Raw genomic sequence first — 13,146 nt, forward strand, 5'->3', positions numbered from 1 at the left:
CAGAACACTTTGTGATCCAAATAGTCATGTTCTTGTTATTGTACCTAATCAGAAATGTAAAACAATAATTGTGATGTAGAACTAATAACTTTTTATAGACAACATCTAATTTTAAAGTAATGGGCTATATTAAACACGAAATAATGTTTTAAACTCATATGTTTCACTGCCACATCTTTAATTAATTATACAGTATTTAAACTTTAGCAAAACGCTTTTTTCACCGGTGGGGCCTGCTTTAGTTTGTCACAGTGGCCTCTCCGTCCAGAACAAGGAAGTACTAATCTTTTCAAAAGTACACGTGTCTTTGCAGAGCAGCGCTAGGCTTTGTGTACAACGTTCTTGTTTACTGTGCTGTAGAACTCATAACAAGCATGCAGCGAAAAAGGACCATAGAGAAAAAGCAAACAGATTCTGATCAGAATAATTCATCAAAGGTATTTTGATCACTCTGATTATATAGCTAGTGCTATTTTTTATATTATTTATTTTGGCTACTTTGCCTCTAAGAAAGTTGTACTCGTTTTTTGTTTGAAATAGGCAGTAATACCGCTGCCCCGATATTTAAAAGAGACCAGTCTATCAGCATACCTTATTATTATGTGTTTATTTAGCAGACGCCTTTATCCAAGGCGACTTACAGTGACTAGGGTGTGTGAACTATGCTCAGCTGCAGAGTCACTTAACTACGTCTCACCCGAAAGATGGAGCACAAGGAGGTTAAGTGACTTGCTCAGGGTCACACAATGAGTCAGTGGCTGAGGTGGGATTTGAACCTGGGACCTCCTGGTTACAAGCCCTTTTCTTTAACCACTGGACCACACAGCCTCCTATATACCTTCCTGGCATACTTTTACACTGAATCGCTAAGTTGTTGGCTCCTAAATTTATTTTAATCAAGATTTATTTTTAACAGTCGCGAAGGATACTAGTCTATAAGTTCGGTATGAGTAAAGAAAATCACTTTTCTCTACGTTTACTGTCTGACTAAGCTTATCCCAGTGGCAAATTCATTGGCGGATGAATCATGCCACCAGTTTATGCCATGTGCGTCAGTAAGTTGCGCATTTATTTTAGAGATCTGTTTAGTGATTTATGTTTTGGCACCGACAACTGCTGTGCTGCAGCATTACAGTCTTATTATTAGATTACGATGAATTAAATATGAGAAAAACAATCTTAAAAGAAAAATACAGATACAGGAATTTTTTGTGTGTGTGTGATACATTTTCATTTTTATAGTAACTTTCAAATAATGACCTGCACTTACACATTCACTGTTTTAAAGTAACATTTAAATTCACCCGTGTGGTAATACAGTTTCTACAGATGGTAATCGATCAGTATGCATAATTAGGCCTATATTCGTACAAGCCGGGTTTAATTATCGTTTGATTCCTTAAACTCTTTCATACTATAGGTGCTTGTACTGTTATATATATATATATATATATATATATATATATATATATATATATATATATATATATATAATATATAATATATATATATATATATATATATATATAAAGAACCAAGCACACAGTAATATTTGGCTAGCCTACAGTTTTCAGTTCAACAACATTTTATTTATATAGCGCCTTTCATAGCAAGTATCCCAAGGCACTTTACAAAACTACAGGATAAAAACCTTACCCAAAGAAAGATATTTTTGTATTGAGTGAGCTACCTGTGGGTTGTAAAGAAAATTAACTCTTTCCAAAGGATGTAGAATGTAGTGTTTTTAATATGGGACAGGGCTGATAATTTTAAACAAACTTACAATTTACTGAAGGGACCACTTAGCATAGAGCCAGATAGCATGGGCTTCATCACAAAATGAAATATGCATAATTTTGTATACTGTTATAAAATCTCTTAAGCACTAAACTTTACACAATGATTGGGATAGCAAATTATTTAAATCATTTTAGTAAAAAAAAAAAAAAAAAGAATACAAATTGGACATACCGGTAGACATTTAAAAATGTGTACACTGCATTGCTGTTTTGAGTCGTCTCCCGTTTAATTCTATAGAAGAGCAGTATACGATGTTTTATATAAAATAACTGTTTAAATAAATAATTAATAATTCCCTCCTTTTTTATTTTTATACTTACCAGACAAATTCATCTGATAAGCCCTCTGATCAAAATGCAAATCCTGTCTCTCAAGAAGGGCTGTGCTCTCGGGTGTTGTCAGTTGGAAAGTACCTTCTTCTCTGTATCATCATCCCTCCTTTTCTTAATTATGCATCCTTGCAGAGGGAAGGATTACTGTTACAGCCAGAGGGTAAGAAAGTTCTACAAGGTTACATTATTGACTTTATTACTTTGATATTAATTTGTTAAGCATTAATTTATACAAGCAAAAAATCAATTGCATTTTTTTAAAAACATATGAGTTTAAGAAATTATCAAGCTGATCTTTAGTACAGTCTGTCTGTATAGTTATGCATGACCTAATACATTCAGACACTGAAGTCTAATTTCATGTTGCACCTTGTGTTGAATATTCTGATATTTGTGTTGTCATACATACAGTATAAAAAGTAGTAAAGCTTTTAACATGAAAATAGCACAATTTTTGTGAAAGGAAAATGACACTGAAGTCCACCTGCTGTAAGTTGTTTCTTAATAGTTTTGTAAATTGAGGGTTGTGAAAAGTTTTCACATGTTCCTACTGTAAGCGCATAAGTTCCCCCTTTATGGTGTTAGTGTTTACCTTTTATTTCTAATGTTTTCCTTGGTGTTTGGTGCCACCTGATTGGCAAATATTGTTTGCTATTTTAAAAAGAGAAATATTTATCCTTCTGGATTTTAGTTTCTAAAATAACTATTATAATGTACAAGGTACAGTTCTCTTCGAACTTAGAATTTGTACATCTTTGCTTATTTTCAGGAGGACAGTTGATAGATGTTGGTTTGGGGCAGAAGATGTACCTAACCTGCAAAGGAACAGGACAGCCTCTTGGTAAGCTATTAAAGCATCTACAATTCTAAATCATTTTATGATACAGTGAATTAGTACAGCTTTAATTCAATACATTAGTTACAATTCTACGTAACATTCAAAGTTTAGATTTACTTACTCACTGAGATGAACCATTTCAGCAATTCCTGGCTGTCTGCACTCAGTTAATGGGAAACCCTGTTTGTGTACATTCCCCATTAGCAGTTTTCACTGTACGGATGCACAGTATCTGTTGGCAGCAGTAGGTGTATATGGTAGTAAGTATATGTGATAAGCAGCTCACAAAGCAAAAATGAAATTAAAAGAAAATTCAGACACTAAAAAGGCAATTTAATACTATCGATTAATTAATGCATACATTGGGACAGCTCCACAATGTCAATCAGTCCTTATTTTTAAATGTACATTATCAGATATGGCAGGCAAACCCTTCTTATTGGGAAACCTCCAGTAATTTGCTTTATTATCTCTTTTGCAGTGGTACTGGATGCACCCACTGGCATGTCTTCAGATGTCTGGTTTCAAATACAGGATGATCTATCCCAGTTAACAAAGGTTTGTATGAAAATATTATTGCCATCATTTACCAACTAGTACAATTTGCCAGTGAAAATAATGCTTAATTGTGGTTCCCTAAACAAAAACAAACAAAAAAATAGAACAACAACCTTTAAATGTTCACTTTATTATGAATATTTGGCTCGACTAGAGCTCTATTCTTTGGGTCTCATTGATTAAAGCTTTAGCTCATGAGTTTTTTTTAATCTATAAAATTGTTCTTGCGTGACTTAAAACATGTTTTTTTTATATATATATCGGAATCTGCAGTGTGTAAGACTCTTAAATGTTGCATACCAGCTATGTCCCAAGTAGAAAATCATTTATAACTTTACTGAAAAGATATATGACTGCATTGACGGAAGGAATTTCTACATATGTAAAATCCACTGAGAATATGTAGTTTACCTAACATTATAAGGACAGGATTAGCCTATAACAGGTTCTCCCTAGACTTCATGACAGGGCAGTATTGTACTTATACCCCCAAGCCAGGGTGGCTGATAAGCTGTTCAGACTCACTATAGTGGATCAGTCACTGCCATCACCCACACCTCAGCTATAGACAACCTCACGTGGCCCTCTGAGAAGAACCTTAGTGTGTGTTTATATATATATATATATACAAGTAGCATCCAAGGAACATTATAGGAAGGATGACATGCATTTATAGATATGTAGGAAAACAACATCATTCCATATATTTTGTAATTGATTATCAGTCATATTAGTGTAACATGTTGTGCAACAGATTTCAAACCCACCTTCAAATCAATAAATGATTGCCTTTCACAAACTCTGCAATAAAACATTGAGTAATATAGTAGTACAGTAGTAGCATGTCTCTATAGATTATCCAGGTTTTCTTTGGTATAATGAATAGAGCCTCCCATTGGCAATAAACTACAATTGAATAGAATAATGCCGATTTTGTGTCATTTTATTATTAATCCCCCAAAACCAAAGGTGATTGTGACTAGCCTGTATTGTTTTTATAGAGTTCTATGGTTATGCACTAATACAGCGCTGTGAACACGGTTTATATTTTCTGCGCTGTTAAGGCTAGTTCATACACTACAGCAGTGATACTCAACCCTTGAGATCCATTCCAGTCCAGGTCTTTACTCCAAGCAGATCCTAAATTAGTTAATTGCCTCTTAACAGCTTCAATTAACTACATTAGAACATGCTTGGAGTAAAAACCTGGACTGGATTGGATATCAAGTGCCAGAGTTGAGTACCACTGCAGTACAGGGTGCAGTGTTACCAGATTGGACAGGTTCACGCCCAATTGGGCTTGTAGTTTTTTTTATTATGCAGGTGCCTAATTTTTGGGCACGTGTGCGGGTATTACATTTGGATATAGTTTGAATAGTTTGAAAGTATTAGCAATATTTTTAAGCAAAATACTAAGCTATATGATACACAACCCTTAGTGTTTACATCACTGTTGCTGAATATTATGTGATATTTGGATACAAACAAGCCCAGTATAAAGCTAATTTGATTCAAATCATGTGCAAAGTTTGAAATAGGTGAGTACACCGTACACGACATCGTCGGAACCTGTTAATTGCAAGATGATATTTCCCAACTTTTACTTTATTTTCAAGGTACTCATTTTTTCAGTACCAATCAGTAATAATGAGAAAGTGTCTTCGAACTGAATTAGATAACTTATCTGAGCATTTTATGTAGGCTTTTTCTTTGCTGATCATAGCTGGGCATGAGGCTTGTTAAACTGTGTATGCCTTTATTGCCTTGTACCATACGACAGAAATCACATGCGGGTGATAAGAATTAAATCTCACTGTTAATGATTTTAATTAACATTCAAACATCTGTGGGAACATAGAACACAAAATGATGCAATATGGATCACAGAGAAAAGAATTAGCAAGTGCATAATATAATATCCATTGAGGCTAATGGGTCAGTGGTTTTGACAATGCTGAAGTTGACTTCTTATTCGGCCAGCTTCTTATTCGCATTCCAGCTGTTTATTCGCATACTGCAAATGCAACACAAATTGAATAAGTAACTGGGGTATTTTGGGGCTTAAATCGCTTTGGGCCACTTACTTAAAAGCTGATTCTCACCAAGGGGTCCCCCATATGTATTTATCCCAGCCCAAAACAGATTGCATTTGAAGTATTTGAAGAAGTTAGTGATCTTACATAAAAAAAATGTCGGGTCTCAAATAGTCGCCGATCTAGTGGCAAATATTGTAAATAAACGTTTAACGTTTAAAATAAGTTTTACAGTATATAACTAAAATACACACGCACATAAAACTATTTGGGGTTTAAAGTTTAAATCTTATTGTAGTGATCGACAGCTTACCATGAAAAAACAGCAGAGTTGCTATTTGTAATCTTCTTGCAGTTATTTTATACTGTATGCATGACAACCCCCAACCCACATACACACTGAAGCTGGAAGAGATATTCCCTCACGTTTAGGTTTTTAACTACTGTAAACCTGCCTACTGTCTGCAAGGTCTGCTATCTGATAAAGTGATGGGTTATATAAACATTAATGAAGACTGTAGGTCAAGTGCAATGTCCCACTTAAACTGATTTTACTGAGGTTTAAACCTCTTTATTAAGACATCTTCATATGCTCCCCCACCCCCCAACTCCTACTGGTGTCTGGTGTTGGAGTTTGTATTTGGTCACTGTTTTCTTCACCTAATTTCTTTTTTGTGTGGTACAGGTAGTCAACGAGGTTTGGCCGCCTGATTTAACAGAACATTGTAATCTGCATAATAGATGATATTGGCTATGGTACCTGTTTTATGGGACATCATGTATATGGAAGAGTACCAGTCAACTTGGACCAAAACCAGGTCAGCCCAAGCACTATCGCACCTCTCAGACCTGTTAGAACTAAGTCAGCTTGGATTACAGTGAAATCAGAGGTATATCCGGTCAGACCATTGATGAATAATAATCAAAATAAGTCATCATTTCATTAAACCTTTACAAAGACAGCAAGCTAATTTAAAAGTGAAACGACTATATAGCTGTTGTGTTGCACTGCCCAATTCAAAACTGCTAATAATAAAACAGTAATAGTATTAACAAGAATAACACGTCCTTTGAGTTTTGATATCTCGATTTCAGCATGCTTAGTATTTTTAACTGTATCAAATAGTTTCATATCATTGTACTGTATAACTTTGTAGGCTACTGCATACTACAACTACTGCTGATAATAACAATGACAGTAATAATAATAGATGTTGTGGTTTGTATAAAATAAAGCCATAAGCTTTTTAATGTCAAAATACTGTAAAACGCTTCTCAGTTTAAAACTGGATTTTTGTATGCTTGGATAATCTTTGAAATATTGGATTTGCAATTTCATTCCTGCTGTACCAAGGAGGAATGGTCAAAGTCTATGCAAGAAATCGCTTGTCAGAATTATGCCATTTGCTGTATTCTGTATATAAACCAATACAAATTTCATAACTACCACAGATGTTATTCAACCCCATGTCGTTAAAGTATAAACTGGAGCTGTGCTATCAACAGAAAGTTGGGCGGACCTGGTTTTGGGACGAGTTGACTGTGAACCTATATCAACATGCAGTTTGTCAGAATTGGCCATACCTGATTGGTAGAGACATGGACAGATTATAATTTGTGTAGATTGCTGGTAATTTTATGTCTAGATTGAGAGGCATCAGCAGAGCAAAAGATCATGACATTTTTATATATATTGAAAAAGTCATATGCCTTACTGCAAAAGTACTATAGCCACTAGAGACATCATTTTTATAAAACTTACATTGGCACACGTTTTATTTCCAGTGCACAAGAGGGTTTAGAATGTGATGGAGCATCAGCGAGTTCTCGTTATGTTTCTCAGTGTATATGTTTAAAACTTTATGGACCTAAATCGCCTTTCTGATGAAATGTGTTTAGCAATATCAAAGTATATCATAAGTGCTCATTTGAATAGCAAATGGTCCAGAAAGACAGCACCACACTATTAAATGAAAATACAATTCATTGTTCAATAGCAGAAAAATAATAAATGTTTTTATTTGTTACTGTGTTCCCCTAGTATGCAAATACGTACGATAATAATATGTTTGAACTGTTTGTACAAATAGCAGTGCGAGATCTTCAAAAAGTCGATGGAATCTCATATAGTACACCATACCATGCAAACAAATAGTTTGCTGTAAACTAAAAAAATAAATAAATACAGTTGCACTAGAAAATTGCCAGTCACACAGTACTACTTTGTTTCATTGCAAAATTGGATAAGAAAACTTATCTTAAAACATTATTTGTAGCTGCTAAAATATAACCTCTTGAACTAACTAGGCCTCCAATAATATAGATAGTACACAAGTATGTGTTGGGGGACCATGAAAGTAGTAAAATATAATGTACCTTAAAATTGCTTGAACTGCCTCTCTGTTGATGGAAGCCTATGAATTAAATATGTAAGCTAACTAGTACCTGCTTTCCACGCATGGAGAATGATCAATATAAGAACGGAATTTATTTTATTTAAAAAAAAAAATCCATGAGCCAATTAAATTACAGATTATGCTTTTCTTCAAGACATAGAAAAAGAAAGATGATCAAACTTTGGTACTCAAATAATGCAATACCTATGTGCTTTTGCACGATATAGGACACAGTAAACCATTTCACTTTCACTATGGTGAGAAATTAATGGTGAGAAATTAATTAATAACATTTTGCTGGCCTGTTGCTTCTGATGTAACGTGTGCTTTTTTTTTGAGGGGGGTGGGAATGGTCTTGAAAGAGCACACTGTGTATGCTTGCTGAAATTGACATCACTATTTTATAAAATAATAAAATTAAACAAAAATCCTTTCTTTTATTTTCTTTTTTTAGGTTTGTACATATGACAGGGTTGGTCTTGGGTTCAGTAAGCGGACATTGCAGAATGAGACAACAGGAGTGGAAAGGGTTTGGAGAGAGTCAACCACTGGAAGGTTAAACCATTTTAATATTGTTACTGTGAGGAATATACATAATGAGTGCTTGAGATATGTAATGGTTTTACAAGCCACAATTTTACATTTTTGTGTCTGCTGCAGCTGGCTTTTTTGTTGTTGTAATTAGCATTAAGTGTAACTGGCTATTAGTAAGAGGTTTTAAGCATTTGAAGAGGGTTACATATCTTTGCTATTATAGGTTGTGGATTGAGAGACATTGTTTTAGGGAAAATTAAAAAAACTGACTTTTATTTTCAAATGATCATTTTCCTTTGTTGTGCTGTAATTGAAAGCTATCCCTAAGATTAATTGGTTTAAATCAATTTTAATAAAATGTTGGTCTTTAGTGTGATTACGTAACTTCCAAATAACATACATTTTCTCGTTTATCTTGTATATCATCTGATTTAGGTGTTCCAGATAGTTTTATAGTGCAAAATACATGTATAATTACTTGTTAAATAGCTTGCCTGCATCCCCCAAGGACAACATTTGGAAATTACGTTAAAATGTCTCAATTCAGGGGCTCCCAAGTGGCGCATCCGGTAAAGGCGCTCCTCGTGGAGTGCAGGATGCACCCTATAGCCTGGACGTCGCCGTTTCGAGTCCAGGTTATTCCACTGCCGACTGTGGACGGGAGCTCCCAGGGGGCGGCACACAATTGTCCGAGATGTAAGGAATGTGTTGTACACAATCACAAATAAAAACAGTCTATTTAAAATACTGTCTCTGCTTTATAGCTAACCAAAAAACGGGCCTAAATTTGTTGTGGAGCCAAATATAAACAAACCTGCCTCGCAAATACTGATGTCTTTCTTTCTTGACTGTTCGATTTTCTCAGTCAGGAAGAAACATCAATAAAATAATCAGTGCCTGGAATTCAAATCCAAATTCAAAACGGTTTATTGCAATTTTAAATCTGGTAATAAAGTGAAGGCTTGAAACAGATTTTTAAAAAATGCCTGCAGAGAGTTTTTTATTGTTCCATTTTACAAAACAAGTGCAAAATAAATATTGAATCCAGATTAAGGGGGTGATGTAAGGATACGCGCAAAGTGATTTGCGGGTGCAAAACCCCCATAATGCTGGCGTAAATCGTGTTAAGCAGCCATAAAGTGATTTTACCAGACGCTAAAAATGTGACATATGTAGAGAATGGTGTTCACCTGGCGTTTGCACCCGCTATCAAATTTGCACTTTGCCATCATTAATCCATTAATTATATTGAAATGCATTCAAATGAAGAAAAGAGCATAGAATTGGGTGGGATCTGGATACTAAGCGGGCGCAAACATTATAATGTGATGTAAGGATTTTGCCTTGCACTTAGGCAATTGCTGACCCTATAAAAACTTTACACCTCTTCTTACAAAGTGCAAACCATTGTAGAAGCAAGTAACCAAGAGCTGTATAAAAGCACACAACTGCAGAGACCTGTCACTGGCTTCAGGGTGGAGCTGTGGTACACTTCCTGATGCGGCGACACTTGGCTTTTGTTGAGGAGAGGCAGGAACACGTTCGGAGGAGAAGGGCAAGATGAAGAATACCCTGCGTATTCAACCCCAGGATCACTTTGTTTGGGATGCCAGGGGATGCAGTGCTAAAGCGTTATCGTCTCACTCCGCAGGTCATCCTAGACTTAATAACTGAATTGAGGGATATGCTAGACCCCAGCGTCAATCTAGGGGCCGCTATCCCTGCACATGTGAAAGTGCTGTGTTCTCTGCAGTACTTAGCCTCTGGTTCCTTTCAGACCACAGTTGGAATGTCTGGAGGGATAGCCCAATCCACCTTTTCCAGTGCTAGGCAAAGTTCTGGATGTCATGCTAAAAAAGGCAGGCCAATACATATCTTTAGGATACTATCATAACTGATGTTGGCTAAGGCTTTTCCAAACAACTCAGTTTCATGCCGTAAGGACTCTCCGCACCTTCTCAGAAAAATGTTACTTTCTTTTCTGTGCACCAAGAGGACTTTACCCTTCCTCTGACATTGTTTTTGGTTTGTATTTTCGTGCTCCACAAATGTCATGCAGCGACTACTGCTCTCTATGCTCCTAACTCTGCAAGTGTGGCCGCTAAATAGACTGATGCGCTTAAGACCCTCATTATCATAATTGCGTATCATTATTTGTGTGTTATGTAATTTGCATTGCTCTTAAGCTTACATAGGGCGCAGCGCAAAATAATTGCCTAGCCGCAATGCGATGTGAATTTTGTTTCAGCAATTATTTGCACTGCGCCTATACTTAAATCATCCCCTAAATTCTTTAGCATTATTTAACGAACCCCCTTTGTTGACTTTGCCATCAGGCACAATTGCGCAGCCTGAACATAAAAGCATACCATTCATACCATTCTGTTACTAAGAAGGATTGCAACTTTTAAAAATAAGCACAAGTTAAATTGTACAGTTTTGCAGTATGTTGCAGAGATGTAATGAGTCACCAAAATTGGGACTTGAGTCAAGTCATTGGGGAGTAAAGACTCGAGTCGAGTCTTTGACATGCCAAGCTGGAGTCGAGTCACTTTGAGTCATTAGTTCTGAGTCTGACAGTTCAAGATATCTTGATTTAATCAGATTAGTTTTACAGGAGATTAGCAATCTATACATAAAAAAGTCTGTTAAATACAAAATTAGGATGCACAATAATGTGGGCATGCTTGCCCCTTATGTTCACCATTAAAAGTCCACGGTTTCTGCATTGTTTTCATCTTTCCATTTTAGTGAATTTGATTCATTGATCTATTTAGAAGCACATTTTGCCACTATATAAAGACCCCTTTGTGTTGGGTGTTTAGTAATGATTGATACCACAAAACAAAGAACATATCTAATATTTTCTCACTTCTCAACACTGACACTCCCCCTTATAGTTTTGTTTCAGGTACATTACCCAAATGAAAGGAAATTTGGTGGCATTTAATTTCATGCTGAGATATTGGCTCAAGATTTTAACACATAGGAGAGAAATAGAAAAATAAAGAAACTAATGCCAAATTTTATATAATTCACAGGTAACGTAGAATCTGTACTACATATCTCTCCTCTTTGTGTAAGCTGAGCTATGGAGTGTCTTTTTCCATTAAATGTCAACTAGACATTTGTTAGTAACAGATACTGTTTCACAAAAGCACAAAACATAATAAAAAGGTGTCTGTTGGAGTCCTAATGGCATAACAAAACCTAATACTGTACTGAAAAAAGTACAAAAACAAATTAATCTTTTAAACTTTCTCTCCAGTCACATCTTATACTTTAATATACATATACATACAACTTTAAGTTAAAGACTTTCAACATCAACCTCTAGTTTCACAGACCCTGATTAACACTGACCTTGGACTGCCTAATATTAGTTTAGGTAAACTTCCAAATGTTTGTAGTTTATTAGTTTGCATTAGCTTAACAAATATGTACTGGAAATAATGTTTTATTCAGAATTGGATTTAAAGGGAAATTTAATTTAATTTAAATAGCTACAAAGCACCAACTCCCTTAAGAGATGTGGTGTCCTTAAATAAATAGATAAAATACATACAACCATACATACACACATACATTAAATAAAGAGATAGTTAGCACCAAATACTTACTTTATTTACTTTTCAAGCTTTCACTAGGCAAAATATTACTTATTAGAAACATTTTAGATGCATTCATTACCTTTATTTGTGTGATAACAAAATCTGAAAAATAACTCCTAATTAGTGCTTTTTCTGCTGTGTTGTTTAATTTGCCCTGGTATTATTATTGTTATTATTTTTATTATTATTATTTTTAAATATGGAATATCGACTACATACTCATTTTGGAAAAATACCGCTGTACCTGAGTTTTTAGTTAATTCAGATTCTCATTTTAGCTGTTGAAAAAAACTAAAAACCTACCGGTATAAATTAGTGGCAGTTACTGGTGGTGTTTTTTTGTTTTTTTTTTAATATATAAATTTAGTCGTTGCCAATTATTTTTATTATTTTCTCTCCCCCCCCCGGGCGGCGCTCGGCCAAATATGCGCCGTCCCCTGGGAACTCCCGTCCACAGTCAGCAGTGGAATACCCTGGACTCGAACTGGTGACCTCCAGGCTATAGGGCGCATCCTGCACTCCACACAGAGCGGCTTTACCGGATGCGCCACTCGGGAGCCCCCTGCTTTCTTAGTTTTAAGGTGTGCAACTTATTTTAGGCTATAAAACTAGTAATGCTCTGAAAAAGTCCAGTCCCCTAAGCAGTAGTTTTCAACCCTGATCCTCAAATACCCTCAACAGTCTCTTAACCAGGAACCAAAGCGTGTCCTCCGAAGCGTGTGCCGTCAGCCGACTGCTTTTTTTCACACTGCGGACTCACCATGCAGCCACCCAAGAGCTACAGCGTCGGAGGACAACGCAGCTCTCGGGCAGCTTACAGGCAAGCCCGCAGGCGCCCGGCCAGACTACAGGGGTCGCTGGTGCGCGGTGAGCCGAGGACACCCTGGCCGACCTAACCCTCCCTCCCCCCGGGCGCCGCCCCCTGGAAGCTCCCGTTCTCGGTCGGCTGTGGAATAGCCTGGACTCGAACTCGCGACGTCCAGACTATAGAGCACATTCTGCACTCCACGTGGAGCGCCTTTACTGGATGACGTGCTATGTTTT

The 13,146-nt window shown here is 36.2% G+C and overlaps 1 protein-coding gene across 1 annotated transcript in view; it reads left to right on the top strand.

The window, feature by feature from the left end:
- Window positions 1-267: 267 nt before the first annotated feature.
- si:dkey-122a22.2 (uncharacterized) overlaps window positions 268-13,146 on the top strand; it is a 36,379-nt gene continuing 23,500 nt past the window's right edge. The window contains exons 1-5 of the mRNA XM_033998792.3: window positions 268-437; window positions 2,124-2,292; window positions 2,902-2,973; window positions 3,452-3,528; window positions 8,412-8,512. Coding sequence (XP_033854683.1) covers window positions 375-437; window positions 2,124-2,292; window positions 2,902-2,973; window positions 3,452-3,528; window positions 8,412-8,512 — 482 coding nt within the window. The 5' untranslated portion in view covers window positions 268-374. The remainder of the gene's footprint in view (window positions 438-2,123; window positions 2,293-2,901; window positions 2,974-3,451; window positions 3,529-8,411; window positions 8,513-13,146) is intronic.

The sequence above is a fragment of the Acipenser ruthenus genome, chromosome 4 (genome assembly GCF_902713425.1).
Source record: "Acipenser ruthenus chromosome 4, fAciRut3.2 maternal haplotype, whole genome shotgun sequence".
Classification (NCBI taxonomy): Eukaryota; Metazoa; Chordata; class Actinopteri; order Acipenseriformes; family Acipenseridae; genus Acipenser; species Acipenser ruthenus.